This window comes from Coregonus clupeaformis, chromosome 19 (assembly GCF_020615455.1).
Source record: "Coregonus clupeaformis isolate EN_2021a chromosome 19, ASM2061545v1, whole genome shotgun sequence".
Classification (NCBI taxonomy): Eukaryota; Metazoa; Chordata; class Actinopteri; order Salmoniformes; family Salmonidae; genus Coregonus; species Coregonus clupeaformis.
In genome coordinates this window covers 10,904,919-10,919,469 of record NC_059210.1, presented here as the reverse complement: position 1 = coordinate 10,919,469, position 14,551 = coordinate 10,904,919, and the positions used below count along the sequence as shown (strand labels likewise).

At 44.4% G+C, this 14,551-nt stretch overlaps 2 protein-coding genes across 3 annotated transcripts in view; one reads left to right on the top strand and one right to left on the bottom strand.

The window, feature by feature from the left end:
• LOC121531641 (periphilin-1) overlaps positions 1 to 5,176 on the bottom strand; it is a 32,612-nt gene extending 27,436 nt beyond the window's left edge. For both annotated transcript variants that reach the window (XM_041836984.2, XM_041836985.2), the window contains exons 1-2: positions 5,038 to 5,176; positions 4,738 to 4,799 (exon numbers count right to left, since the gene is read on the bottom strand). In XM_041836984.2, coding sequence (XP_041692918.2) covers position 4,738 — 1 coding nt within the window. In that variant the 5' untranslated portion in view covers positions 4,739 to 4,799; positions 5,038 to 5,176. The remainder of the gene's footprint in view (positions 1 to 4,737; positions 4,800 to 5,037) is intronic.
• A 437-nt stretch (positions 5,177 to 5,613) lies between these two features.
• Positions 5,614 to 10,448, top strand: LOC121531639 (YY1-associated factor 2). The gene is made up of 4 exons (XM_041836983.2): positions 5,614 to 5,747; positions 6,042 to 6,167; positions 8,769 to 8,921; positions 9,633 to 10,448. The coding sequence occupies exons 1-4, from the start codon at positions 5,722 to 5,724 to the stop codon at positions 9,874 to 9,876; spliced, it is 549 nt and encodes a 182-aa protein (XP_041692917.1). The 5' UTR covers positions 5,614 to 5,721; the 3' UTR covers positions 9,877 to 10,448.
• Positions 10,449 to 14,551: the final 4,103 nt, after the last annotated feature.

Here is a 14,551-nt window from a genome sequence, read left to right as displayed (position 1 = left end):
ACCTTTTCAACCAAAAGGTACATCTGAAAGGGCCAATACGCAGTTGAAACAATAACAAAACGTTCACCCCACCACTGTTTAGATAAAAAGCTGGGAAATGTAACCACTCAAATTCATATAGACAGAGCTATGGATACAAGGTCTAACTGAAAATGATAGCCTCAAAACATGGTTTAAACTATACAGGGTTTTTGTTTACATTTATGATGTTTACAAACATTGGAGTAAAGCAAGCTTATGTTTTGGGTTCTGATTAGGTCTTCACAACCCACCTGTACCCGAATACCCGAGACCCGATCCGGATCCAGAATTCTAAATCATGTCAGGGGTCTGGAACTGATCTGATAGGATAGTCACAGGTCTCAGGTGTGTGTAATTTGAACTGACTTGTCCGGAAGGACCCGTACAGATCCGAATGCGACTGCTTCAGTAGAGAGAGAAATTGTATCATTTATGCTGCTACTCTTGCTTTTCACAGGTGGTGCGTGTAGCTTGTTGTTGGCCAATCATACAGTCATAGAGCCTCCGTGTGTGGCAAAAGTTCGGCGATACACTACATGACCAAAAGTATGTGGATACCTGCTCGTCCAGCATCTCATTCCAAAATCATGGGCATTAATATTGAGTTGGTCCCCCCCTTTGCTGCTATAACAACCTCCACTCTTCTGGGAATGCTTTCCACTAGATGTTAGAACATTGCTGCAGGGACTTGCTTCCATTCAGCCACAAGAGCATTAGTGAAGTCGGGCACTGGTGTTGGGTAACTAGGCCTGGCTCGCAGTCAGTGTTCCAATTCATCCCAAAGGTGTTCGATGGGATTGAGGTCAGGGCTCTGTGCAGGCCAGTCAAGTTCTTCCACACTGATCTCGACAAACCATTTATGTATGGACCTCGCTTTGTGCACGGGGGCATTGTCATGCTGAAACAGGAAAGGGCCTTCCCCAAACTGTTGCCACAAAGTTGGAAGCACAAAATCATCTAGAATGTCATTGTATGCTGTAGCGTTAAGGTTTCCCATCACTGCAACTAAGGGGCCTAGCCCGAACCATGAAAAACAACCCCAGATCATTATTCCTCCTCCACCAAACTTTACAGTTGGCACTATGCATTGGGGCAGGTAGCGTTCTCCTGGCAACCGCCAACCCCAGATTTGTCCGTTGGACTGCCAGATGGTGAAGCGTGATTCATCACTCCAGAGAACGTGTTTCCAATGCTCCAGAGTCCAATGGCGGCGGAGCTTTACACCACTCCAGCCGACACTTGGCATTGCACATGGTGATCTTACGCTTGTGTGCGGCTGCTCGGCCATGGAAACCCATTTTACGAAGCTCCTGACGAACAGTTATTGAGCTGATGTTGCTTCCAGAGACTCGGTAATCAGTGTTGCAACCGAGGACAGACGATTTTTAAGGGCTACGCGCTTCAGCACTCGATGTTCCCGTTCTGGGAGCTTGTGTGGCCTATCCCTTTGCGACTGCGCCGTTGTTGCTCCTAGACGTTTCCACTACACAATAACAGCACTTACAGTTGACCGGTGAGGGTAGGCAACAACACATCCGCCAGGCTGACCCTCAACACGGGGGCCCCACAGGGATGCGTGCTTCATCCCCTCCTGTACTCCCTGTTCACTCAAGACCGCGTGGCCACGCTCAACTCCAACACCATCATTAAGTTTGCCGACGAAACAACAGTGGTAGGCCTGATCACCGTCGATGATGAGACAGCCTATAGGGAGGAAGTCAGAGACCAGGCAGTGTGGTGCCAGGATAACAACCTCTCCCACAACGTGCTCTTCTCTGTGTCATGGAGGCTCTCCGCACTGCTAAAGCTAACTCTCTCTCCTCTGCCCTTATCCTTCTAGACCTATCTGCTGCCTTTGATACTGTGAACCATCAGATCCTCCTCTCCACCCTCTCCGAGTTGGGCATCTCCGGCGCTGCTCACTCTTGGATTGCGTCCTACCTGACAGGTCACTCCTACCAGGTGGCGTGGCGAGAATCTGTCTCCGCACCACGTGCTCTCATCACTGGTGTCCGCCAGGGCTCAGTTCTAGGCCCTATCCTATTCTCTCTATACACAAAGTCACTTGGCTCTGTCATATCCTCACATGGTCTCTCCTATCATTGCTATGCAGACGACACACAATTAATTTTCTCCTTTCCCCCCCTTCTGATAACCAGGTGGCGAATCGCATCTCTGCATGTCTGGCAGACATTTCAGTGTGGATGTCGGATCACTACCTCAAGCTGAACCTCGGCAAGACGGAGCTGCTCTTCCTCCCGGGGAAGGACTGCCCGCTCCATGATCTCGCCATCACGGTTGACAACTCCATTGTGTCCTCCTCCTAGAGTGTAAAGAACCTTGGCGTGACCCTGGACAACACCCTGTCGTTCTCCGCTAACATCAAGGCAGTGACCCGATCCTGCAGGTTCATGCTCTACAACATTCGCAGGTACAACCCTACCTTACACAGAAAGCGGCACAGGTCCTAATCCAGGCACTTGTCATCTCCCGTCTGGATTACTGCAACTCGCTGTTGGCTGGGCTCCCTGCCTGTGCCATTAAACCCCTACAACTTATCCAGAACGCTGCAGCCCGTCTGGTGTTCAACCTTCCCAAGTTCTCTCATGTCACCCCGCTCCTCCGCACACTCCACTGGCTTCCAGTTGAAGCTCGCATCTACTACAAAACCATGGTGCTTGCCTACGGAGCTGTGAGGGGAACGGCACCTCCTTACCTTCAGGCTCTGATCAGACCCTACACCCAAACGAGGGCACTACGTTCATCCACCTCTGGCCTGCTAGCCCCCCTACCTCTACGGAAGCACAGTTCCCGCTCAGCCCAGTCAAAGCTATTCGCTGCTCTGGCACCCCAATGGTGGAACAAGCTCCCCCACCACGACAGGACAGCGGAGTCACTGACCACCTTCCGGAGACACTTGAAACCCTACCTCTTTAAGGAATACCTGGAATAGTATAACAGTAATCCTTCTACCCCTCCCCCCCATAAAAAAAAGGGTGGTTGTCCCACTGGCTATCCTAAGTTGAATGCATCAATTTGTAAGTCACTCTGGATAAGAGCGTCTGCTAAATGACTTAAATTTAAAGTTAAATGTAAGACAAAGGAGCTGATCGTGGACTACAGGATAAGGAGGGCCGAGCACGCCCCCATTCACATCGATGGAGCTGTAGTGGAGCGGGTCGAGAGCTTCAAGTTCCTCGGTGTCCACATCACTAACAAACTATCATGGTCCAAACACACCAAGACAATCGTGAAGAGGGCACGACAACGCCTTGCCCCCCTCAGTTAATCAAATGGCTACCTGGACTATTGCATTGACCACCTTTTTTACCCTGCTACTACTCGCTGTTTATCATCTATGCATAGTCACTTTACCCCTACCTACAATTACATTTTACCTCGACTAACCTGTACCCCCGCACACATTGACTCGGTACCCCCTGTATATAGCCTCGTTATTGTTATTTTATTGCTTTACTTTTTATTGTATTTTCTATTCATTTAAAAGGCTTAAGGGCTTGTTAAGTAAGCATTAAATAAAATTAGGTAAGATTTGATTTGAAGCTTTCCTTGCCAGTAGCTATAAGCTAGCTGATGTTACCCGTGAGGGCTTTAGGAAATATTTTTTATAACTAACCCAAGATAGACCACAGCCTGTCATTTCCAATGGGAGCAAATTAAGCATGGTGGGCAGAACAAGCAAAGAGGTGCAGGGGGTGACATTAACGATGGCCCGCTGTCCTGAGGCCAGTAAAAACATGTTAGACCAGTGGATCTCATCAGTCACTGGCCCGACCGGGCAAGTAACTTCCCAGCGCATTTTGACGTTCCAGTTCGACATTTACCTGCTCTGTTGCAGTCTGTCATTGTAAGATATTCAAGACTACACACAGAAAAGTCATCTATTTGTGTTTGAGCAATAGGATTGGCCATTCATTCAACCACTCCCCCAGCAACTCACTATATCGCCTAGACGCGTTAGCTAGTCTGGTAAGCTCGCTTTGCAGTGTTAGCTAGCCTGGTTTCGAAGTCTCGTTGGACCACATCACCGGTCAAATTAGAAGCACAAAATTCACATAGAAATGTAAGTTATAGATCTGTCATTTGTCATCATTGAAAGCAAGTCTAAGATGTGGTAGATATGTTCTATGTGAGCTATTTCTTTGTTTCCTGTTCTCAGTTTTTGCATCTTTTACTTTTGGTTTTGTACACCAGCTTCAAACAGCTGAAAATACAATATTTTTGGTTATGGAAAATATATTTCACAGCGGTTTAGATGGTAGAATGATTATCTACACAATGACTGCTTGTTCTGTCATAAACTGAAATTATGCAAACTATTAGAATTTTAGCAACCAGGAAATGGTTTCTGCATATTGCACCTTTAAGCACGAGACTGAGGTCATGCTGAGGTATTATCAAGTCAGCTAAAATCTGGTTGAAGAATTGGTCCGACTTCAAATGCACTTAAACACAATCATGTCAGACTTACGACTTTCCAGTTTTCCACGAGCACATGCATGCCCCGTTTGACAGTAACTTTGTGCAGTTAGTACAGGCAGTGTGTGAACTAACTAAACGTCACTTATGTACTCTGGCAAAAAGAGAGAGATGGCAAATCAAACCATGAAAGTATGGTTTCAGTATAGCTGTCCCTTCATATTGTACACACCGATTGTCCAGTTACTGTAGTGGAGTTGTAGCTAGCTAACTTACTTATAGTTGTTGAAGGGCTCCTCAAGAGGGGGATGTGGTGTGGGACTGGGAGGATGTAAAACCTGCAAATATATAGCAATTGAATTGTCTATGCAGTATTTATACAAATGTCATTGATATTCAAAAATGGATGATTCATAATGTTGATGCATGAACATCGCAAGTCAATTGCAATGATGTCGCTTCAAACAATGTTGTATAGCTAGCTAACTTACTAGCTAACGTTAGCTAACAAACATATGCTAGCCACTGCTAGCTAGCTTGCACTGAAGCTGTTGTTGCTATGAAAAACGAACTTACCGACTGAAAGTGTTCTGTGTATTAGTTTTAAAGGTAGGCTTGCATTTTTTTTTGCGATAAAACAGTAGATATTATTTAACCTTTCTGCACTTGCAACTTTCGACAACAAACGCCACCAAAATTCTAACTCTTCGTCGTCGGTTTTTGATTGGTGGAATGCAGTATGTTACGATGAGTATCCCGCCACCTACCGTTCTGGAATGGTAACGTTTGGACCTTTGACTGCACTATATGATGCAACACAAGACCATTTATGCTATGTATGCAGGTATCACATACACATCCATAAGTGTTCTTCTATTCTAAAATGGAATCAGATATACTTAGGAAAAGGCTAAGGGGGAATTCTGCCTCACATTTCCATGAGAACGTATATGTACCTGCCTTATGTGCAAATTCACTGCATCTAGATGCAAAATACAAATTGTGGAACAATGTTATGACAGAAAACTAGGTGGAAGGTCCTTCATGATATGAATGTATATCCTATTCATCTCAATGGTATTCTCCTCCACTGTCCTCTATGCTCCTGCGTGTGCCTTGAGAGTGATTGGATAGACTTTACCACGTGATCATCATCCCTCCACTCGACTGAAGTTATCACGACAACTGAGAGAGCGGCTTTGGTAATTTCCCCGTCAAATTAACCCATATTGAGCTCAAACAATATATAGGTTTTATACGATGGGAGACAAGAAGAGCCCCACAAGGTAAAAAAAAAAAATACATATTTATCTTGAAAAATTGCCTAAATATGTGATGAACACTTGTAAACAGAGTGCGCGACCAATGGATGCTTAGCCCCGCTAGCTAGCTACATTGTAGCTTCATGGCGGCGGGTTGGCTCTTTTATGGGCGAATCTGATCATACGGCTCAAATAAGAGTAGTTTGTGTTCTTGTTTTTTTATTTAAAAAAAGTATTCACACATTCATGAATATGTTAGCTTAAATGGCTATACTGACAGTGTTGGGCCCCATCTCTGTGTGCGTGTTTTCTTTGAAGGCCGAAGCGGCAACCCAAGCCCTCTTCCGACGATGGATACTGGGACTGTAGCGTCTGTACGTTCAGGAACACCGCCGAAGCTTTCAAGTGCATGATGTGCGATGTCAGAAAGGGAACGTCAACACGGTAAGAAAATCGAAGAAATGTTGTCCTGGCAGTTTCAGACTATTGATACAGGCAGTGATTACTATGAGCTGTAACTGTATCAAGCAGGCTGCTGAACCTACAACAGAGGACTCCTAAATCATTGTAATATGGTAGCCCAAATTCAAGCGGTTAGTTTGAATGAGACACTTCTAATTTGGGGACATTATTTGCCAGATTCTATGGTCCAGTTAGTCTGGCAAATTGTCAATTATATACACTACCAGTCAAAAGTTTGGACACACTTACTTATTCAAGGGTTTTTCTTTATTTTTACATTGTAGAATAATAGTGATGACATCAAAACTATGAAATAACACATGGAATCATGTAGTAACCAAAAAAGTGTTAAACAAATCAAAATATATTTTATATCTGAGATACTTCAATAGCCACCATTTGCCTTGATGAAAGCATTGCAGTCACCTGGAATGCATTTCAATTAACAGGTGTGCCTTCTTAAAAGTTAATTTGTGAAATGTATTTCCTTCTTAATGCGTTTGTTGAGCCAATCAGTTGTGACAAGGTAGGGGGGGTATACAGAAGATAGCCCTAGTTGGTAAAAGACCAAGTCCATATTATGGCAAGAACAGCTCAAATAAGCAAAGCGAAACGACAGTCCATCATTACTTTAAAACATGTAGGTCAGTCAATACAGAACATTAAGAACTTTGAAAGTTTTCTTGAAAGTTTCTTGAAGTGCAGTCGCAAAAACCATCAAGCTCTATGATGAAACTGGCTCTCATGAGGAACGCCACAGGAATGGAAGACCCAGAGTTACCTCTGCTGCAGAGGATAAGTTCATTAGAGTTACCAGCCTCGGAAATTGCAGCCCAAATAAATGCTTCACAGAGTTCAAGTCACAGACACATCTCAACTTCAACTGTTCAGAGGGGACTGTGTGAATCAGGCCTTCATGGTCAAATTGCTGTAAAGAAACCACTACTAAAGGACACCAATAAGAAGAAGAGACCTGCTTGGGACAAGAAACACGAGCAATGGACATTAGACCGGTGGAAATGTGTCCTTTGGTCTGGAGTCCAAATTGGAGATTTTTGGTTCCAACCGCTGTGTCTTTTTGAGACGTGGGGTGGGTGAACGGATTGATCTCTGCATGTGTATTTCCCACCGTAAAGCATGGAGGAGGAGGTGTTATGGTGTGGGGGTGCTTTGCTGGTGACACTGTCTGTGATTTATTTAGAATTCAAGGGATGATCTCCGCATGTTCCCACCGTAAAGCATGGAGGAGGAGGTGTTATTTTTACGTTTACATTTACATAATTTAGCAGACGCTCTTATCCAGAGCGACTTACAGTTAGTGAGTGCATACATTTTTTTATACTGGCCCCCCGTGGGAATCGAACCCACAATCCTGGCAATGCAAGTGCCATGCTCTACCAACTGAGCTACAGGAGTGTTATGGTGTGGGGGTGCTTTGCTGGGGACACTGTCTGTGATTTATTTAGAATTCAAGGCACATTTAACCAGCATGGCTACCACAGCATTCTGCAGCGATACGCCATCCCATCTGGTTTGGGCTTAGTGGGACTATCATTTGTTTTTCAACAGGACAATTACCCAACACACCTCCAGGCTGTGTAAGGGCTATTTGACCAAGAAGGAGAGTGATGGAGTGCTGCATCAGATGACCTGGCCTCCACTGTATATATTTTTTCAATAAAGGAATAAAACTAACATTTCATTTTTGGGGTGCAGAATTGATCAGGAACATTTTCCAGGGAAAGTAGTCAGTTGTCAACAGGTCAGGTGTGTGCAGTACTGGACCTCGTAAGATGTTGTTCCTGTGCAGTATTTGTCCGTGTGCAGTATTTGTCAGTGTGCAGTGTGTTTCCTCATGGTAGTCTACCTTACCATACAATACATCATACAATAGGAATCTAGCAAAAGAGGACCCCTGTATATTTTCAGTGTGCATAAATATGCAGTGAATAATGCATATGTACAAATACAATTATATTTTTGTCACATGCCGAATACAACGGATGTAGACTTTACCAAGTAATTCTTGCTTATAAGCCCTTCCCAACGATGCAGTTAAAAATAAGAAAACATGAAAATACAATTAGTAACACAGAATAAAATACACAAGAAGAAAGCTATATACAGGGAGTACCAGTACCATATCACTGTGCAGGGTAGCCAGCAGATTCCGTTACGCTTGTTTACGCTGAGCTGCACTGGGGTTGGAACGCAATCATGGTTACATTAAGACACCGTGGAGCCGGCGCGAGATATGGGTCTGAAAACGTGGCTCAATGCAAGGATGGGATATGCCACTGTACTCCAAGTGTTACCTTTTTCCACACTGATACATCGAAGATTGAAATACTGCTAGTTTTCCGGGAAAACTGCCCTTTTCGTCCCCATACTAGCTAGCAGTAGCCACAGCAGCAATTATGGATTGGCGTGTCGTGTTGAACAACAAAAGAGCAGATTGTCTGACACTACCATTGCTGCGGCGTAAACAAGCGTAACGGTATGGTCGGAATCTGCTGGCTATGTGCAGGTGTACAAGGTAGGGTAAATAATAATATTATAATCACACTTGTTTCTGTTTTTTAGGAAGCCTCGCCCTGTCTCCCAACTGGTCGCCCAGCAAGTCACTCCACAGTTTGCTTCACCCACACAACCCAAAAAAGAGAAGAAGGAGAAATCGGAGAAAGAGAAGAGTGAAAAGGAACCAACACTGAAAAAGAACAGCCACAAGAAGATGAGGTAAGGCGGAACCTATGTTTGAACAACATATTCACAAAGATACTATAAATGTTGAAGAATATTTCAATCGTCTTATTTTAGTGCGATGATTTACATGATTATTACATTTTTTATCAAAATAATTTACAGGTTTCAATCGACCCCTCCCTGTTAGTACCCTAACTAGCCATACTATTGACTCCTCCTCCTCTTAGTACCCTAACTAGCCATACTATTGACTCCTCCTCCTCTTAGTACCCTAACTAGCCATACTATTGACTCCTCCTCCTCCTCTTAGTACCCTAACTAGCCATACTATTGACTCCTCCTCCTCCTCTTAGTACCCTAACTAGCCATACTATTGACTCCTCCTCCTCTTAGTACCCTAACTAGCCATACTATTGACGACTCCTCCTCCTCTTAGTACCCTAACTAGCCATACTATTGACTCCTCCTCCTCCTCTCAGTACCCTAACTAGCCATACTATTGACTCCTCCTCCTCCTCTTAGTACCCTAACTAGCCATACTATTGACTCCTCCTCCTCCTCTTAGTACCCTAACTAGCCATACTATTGACTCCTCCTCCTCCTCTTAGTACCCTAACTAGCCATACTATTGACGACTCCTCCTCCTCTTAGTACCCTAACTAGCCATACTATTGACTCCTTCTCCAGTTCTTCTAATGACCATATATCCATCTATACCCCTCTCTGTCTCTGTCCCCCTCCCAGGCCCAGGTTAAAAAACGTGGACCGGAGCAGTGCCCAGCACCTGGAGGTTACGGTGGGCGACCTGACGGTCATAATCACAGACTTTAAGGAGAAAACCAAGCCCGCCTCCACTCCTTCCAGTGCTGCCTCGGCAGACCAGCACAGCCAGAGCGGCAACACTAGTTCTGACAACACTGAAAGGGGGGTGTCACGGTCGTCCTCACCTCGGGGGGAGGGCTCGTTGGTTAACGGAGAGACTCACTAACCCTCCTCCCTCCCCCATTTCCTCCCTCCTCACCCAACTTAGTCTCATGGAACAAGACAAGTGTGTCTCTGAATATTGCATACAAATCTGGCATGCAAGATTACACCCAACGCTACAACCCCATGTCTGGTACCCCTCACCCCAACCCAATATCTCAACAAACTTTTGCCTAAGTACCACCAGTTCAAATTGGGTTGGATACTACACTACATTCCCCTGATGAGCAAGTATAATGACTGGGCTTTTGGTGCTGGGAGGACGCTGTGTATCATCAACGTATTGGTTTCAGCCAAGATCTGGGTTGTGTTCAGTGGGCACCAAACAGAAGAAAATGGATGGAAACTAGAACGGGGGGGATACCTGGACCTGTCCAATAAGAAACGCTCATATTCGTTTTCTTTTGCACAACGTTTTAAAACGTTTTGTTATGTTGTGCCCTAATGAAAACAACCTTGGCCTGAGTGAACTGAACTGAAGTTGTAACGGTCTTGATGGTGTTGGTCCTCTGTAGCTCAGTTGGTAGAGCATGGCACTTGCAAGGCCAGGATACCGCCCATACGTAAAAATGTATGCACGCATGACTGTAAGTCGCTTAGGATAAAAGCGTCTGCTAAATGGCATATATTATTATATATATATATTATATATTAGTGTTGAATGAACCCTGGATGCACAGCTGAATAATACCATGTGATGTACTTACAACACCTCAGTGTTAGTGTCATCACTCATCAGTGGTTGGCTTCTATCTCTCTCAACAATGTGGACGATTGCAGAGTAAACAAGTGTTTTAGCTACAGAGGAATACGAATATGCATTATGAGTAGGGTTGCAAAATTCCGGTAACTTTCCCAAAATCCACAGGTTTTCCACTAATCACGGTTGTAACATTCCCGGAATCAAGAGGGAATGAGTAGGAAATTCAGGATTACTGCAACCGAGATTTCCGGAAAACCTGGGAATTTTGGGGAAATTACCAGAATTTTGCAACAACCCTAATTATGAGGTGAAATATGAAGCAAGTGGTCTACCTCTTGATTGTAAAAGATGAATTTTGTTAGCAGCAGATAGTTTGCACCTGCTGGCATATGGTGTGCATTGATTCATGAGAAGATATTGGTCCAATTTCCCAGACACAGATTAAGCTTAATCCTGGACTAAAAATCACTTTTAATGGAGTATCTTCATTGAACATGCTTCTTAGTCCAAGGCTAAGCTTAATTTGTGTCGCGGAAACTGTCCCATTGTTTTATAAAGCATTATTTCAGCTAACATTTTACTGCACATGTTACTGAAATCATATCACTGTTTTATGTTACTGGTTATAGCCAGCCATGTTGTATGTACGTCAATGAGAATCTCAATTATTGTGTTACAGTCTAATAATAATGTTTGAGTAAAAATTATGAAACTATTGTTAAGGAAGTTAGCTTCTCTTCCAGAATTTTGTAGAGTCAAGCATGTTGTCATCAACAGTTGATATTGTAAAATATTATGAAAAACAATTAAATTGATAGATTTATCAGTCAGACTGAGTATCCTCAATTCTTGTTCAGAGTGAGCCTCGCAAGCCGCCTGATCTCTCGACCTTACATGAATGGTTAGCTACCACAGAATGATAGCGCAAGGATAATCAGTCTGGTAATTACGAGGCTATTGCAGATGGGTCCTCACCATATCCTTCTATGCTCCTCACACAGGAGATTGTCATTTGGGAAATGCATTGACAGCAGTCATTTTTGTATAACCTATCTACAAAAAGGATCTAAAATTTAACCTTTGCGTAATACCCTAATCAAATCAAAATGTGTCACATGCGCCGAATACAACAGGTAACAAGAAAATGAACAGTTGCAACGCTTAAACCACCCCAAAAAATTCACAAGAAACTAGCTCCCTGGTATACACTTGTGAAGGTGGTAAATTACCTTTTAATGGCGTCAGACCAAGGCTCTGCGTCTGTCCTCATGCTCCTAGACCTCTGTAACGCTTTCGACACCATCATTAAGGACACTTGCTCTGACATAGACTGACCAGGTAAATCCAGGTGAAAGCTACGATCCCTTTTTGATGTCACTTGTTAAATCCACTTCAATCAGTTTAGATGAAATGGAGGAGACAGTTTAAAAAAAGATTTTTAAGCATTGAGACATGGATTGTGTGTGTGCCATTCAGAGTGTGAATGGGCAAGACAAAATATTTAAGTGCCTTTGAACGGGGTATGGTAGTAGGTGCACCGGTTTGTGTAAAAAACTGCAACGCTGCTGGGTTTTTCATGCTCAACAGTTTCCCGTGTGTATCAAGAATGGTCCACCACCCAAAGGACATCCAGCCAACTTGACACAACTGTGGGAAGCATTGGAGTCAACATGGGCCTGCATCCCTGTGGAACGCTTTCAACACCTTGTAGAGTCCATGCCCCGAGGAATTTAGGCTGTTCTGAAGGGGTTCCTAATGTTTGATATACTCAGTGTATACTACCTCTTGGTGATGTCATTCGGAAACACAATGTCAACTTTCACTGCTATGCAGACAACACACAGCTATACATTTCGATGAAACATGGCGAAGCCCCAAAATTGCCTACCCAGAAGCCTGTGTTTCTGACATAAGGAAGTGGATGGCGGCAAAAGTTTACTTTTAAACTTAGACAAAACAGAGATGCTAGTTCTAGGTCCCAAGAAACAAATCTGCTGTTGGATCTGACAATGAATCTCGATGGTTGTGCAGTCTTCTAAAATAAAACTCTGAATGACCTCTGCGTTACTCTGGACCCTGATCTCTCTTTTGACAAACATATAAGGTAGGTTGAGTCACTGACATGATCTTCCTGTCTGCTTTTGCACCCCCTCGGGCTTGTGCGGTGGGGAGATCTTGGTGGGCTATACTCGGCCTTGTCTCAGGGTAGTAAGTTAGTGGTCTGTTGATATCCCTTTGGTGGTGTGGGGGCTGTGCTTTGGCAAAGTGGGTGCGGTTATATCTTGCCTAGTTGGCCCTGTCCGAGGGTAACTTTGGACGGGGCCACAGTGTCCCCCGATCCCGCGTCGCAGTCTCCAGTATCTATGCTGCAATAGTCTATGTGCCGGGGGGCTACGGTCAGTCTGTTCTATCTCATGTGAATCTCCTGTCTTATCTGGTGTCCTGTGTGATCTTATGTATGCTCCCTCTAATTTTCCCATCTCTCTCTCTCTCCCCTTCCGGAGGACCTGAGCCCTAGGACCACGCCTCAGGATTACCTGGCCTGACGACTCTTGGTTGTCCCCGTCCGGAGTCCACCTGGTCGTGCTGCTGATCTAGTTTCTGCTGATCTGCCTGCTATGGAACCCTGACCTGTTCACCGGACGTGCTACCTGCTTTTTCAACCCTCCCGCTCCCTCTCTCTCTACCGCACCTGCTGTCTTGACCTCTGAACCCTCAAACTTTTACAGATGCACAACTGAGAGCATCTTGTCGGGCTGTATCACCGCCTGGTACGGCAACTGCACCGCCTGCAAGGCTCTCCAGAGGGTGGTGCGGTCTGCCCAACGCATTACCGGGGGCAAACTAACCGCCCTCCAGGACACCTACAGCACCTGATGTCACAGGAAGGCCAAAAAGATCATCAAACACCCGAGCCACGGCCTGTTCACCCCGCTACTATCCAGAAGGCGAGGTCAGTACAGGTGCATCAAAGCAGGGACTGAGAGACTGAAAAACAGCTTCTATCTCAAGGCCATCAGACTGTTAAACAGCCATCACTAGCTGCTGTCTTAGACATAGACTAGAAATCACTGGCCACTATGAGAAATGGAACACTAGCCACTTTACATTTTATTCATTTAGCAGATGCTCTTATCCAGAGTGACTTACAGGAGCAATTAGGGTTAAGTGCCTTGCTCAAGGGCACATCGACAGATTTTTCACCTAGTCGGCTCGGGGATTAGAACCAACAACCTTTAGGTTACTGGCACAACGCTCTTAACCACTAAGCTACCTGCCGCCCCACTTAATAATGTTTACATATCTTGCATTACTCATCTCATACTATTCTACTGTATCTTAGTCCAATGCCGCTCTGACATCGCTCGTCCATATATGTATATATGTATTCTTAATTAATTCCTTAGATTTGTGTGTATTGGGTATATGTTGTGAAATTGTTAGATATTACTGCACTGTCGGAGCTAGAAGCACAAGCATTTCGCTACACCCTCAATAACATCTGCTAAACACCTGTATGTGACCAATACAATTTGATTTGATTTGATTGCTCGGCTATGAAAAGCCAACTGACATTTACTCCTGAGGTGCTGACCTGTTGCACCCTCTATAACTAATGTGATTATTGTTTGACCCTGCTGGTCATCAATGAATGTTTGAACATCTTGAAGAACGATCTGGCCTTAATGGCCATGTACTCTTATAATCTCCACCCAGAACAGCCCTCAGAGCCTGGTTCCTCTCTAGGTTTATTCCTAGGTTCCTGCTTTTCTAGGGAGTTTTTCCTAGCCACCATGCTTCTACATCTGCATTGCTTGCTCTTTGGGGTTTTAGGCTGGGTTTCTGTATAAGCACTTAGTGACAATTGCTGATGTAAAAAAGGGCTTTATAAATACATTTGATTTATAGATTGATTGAACAAGTATCTGCTGAGTCTTGATAACTTGACATGCTTGTGAATTTTATACAGTATGTC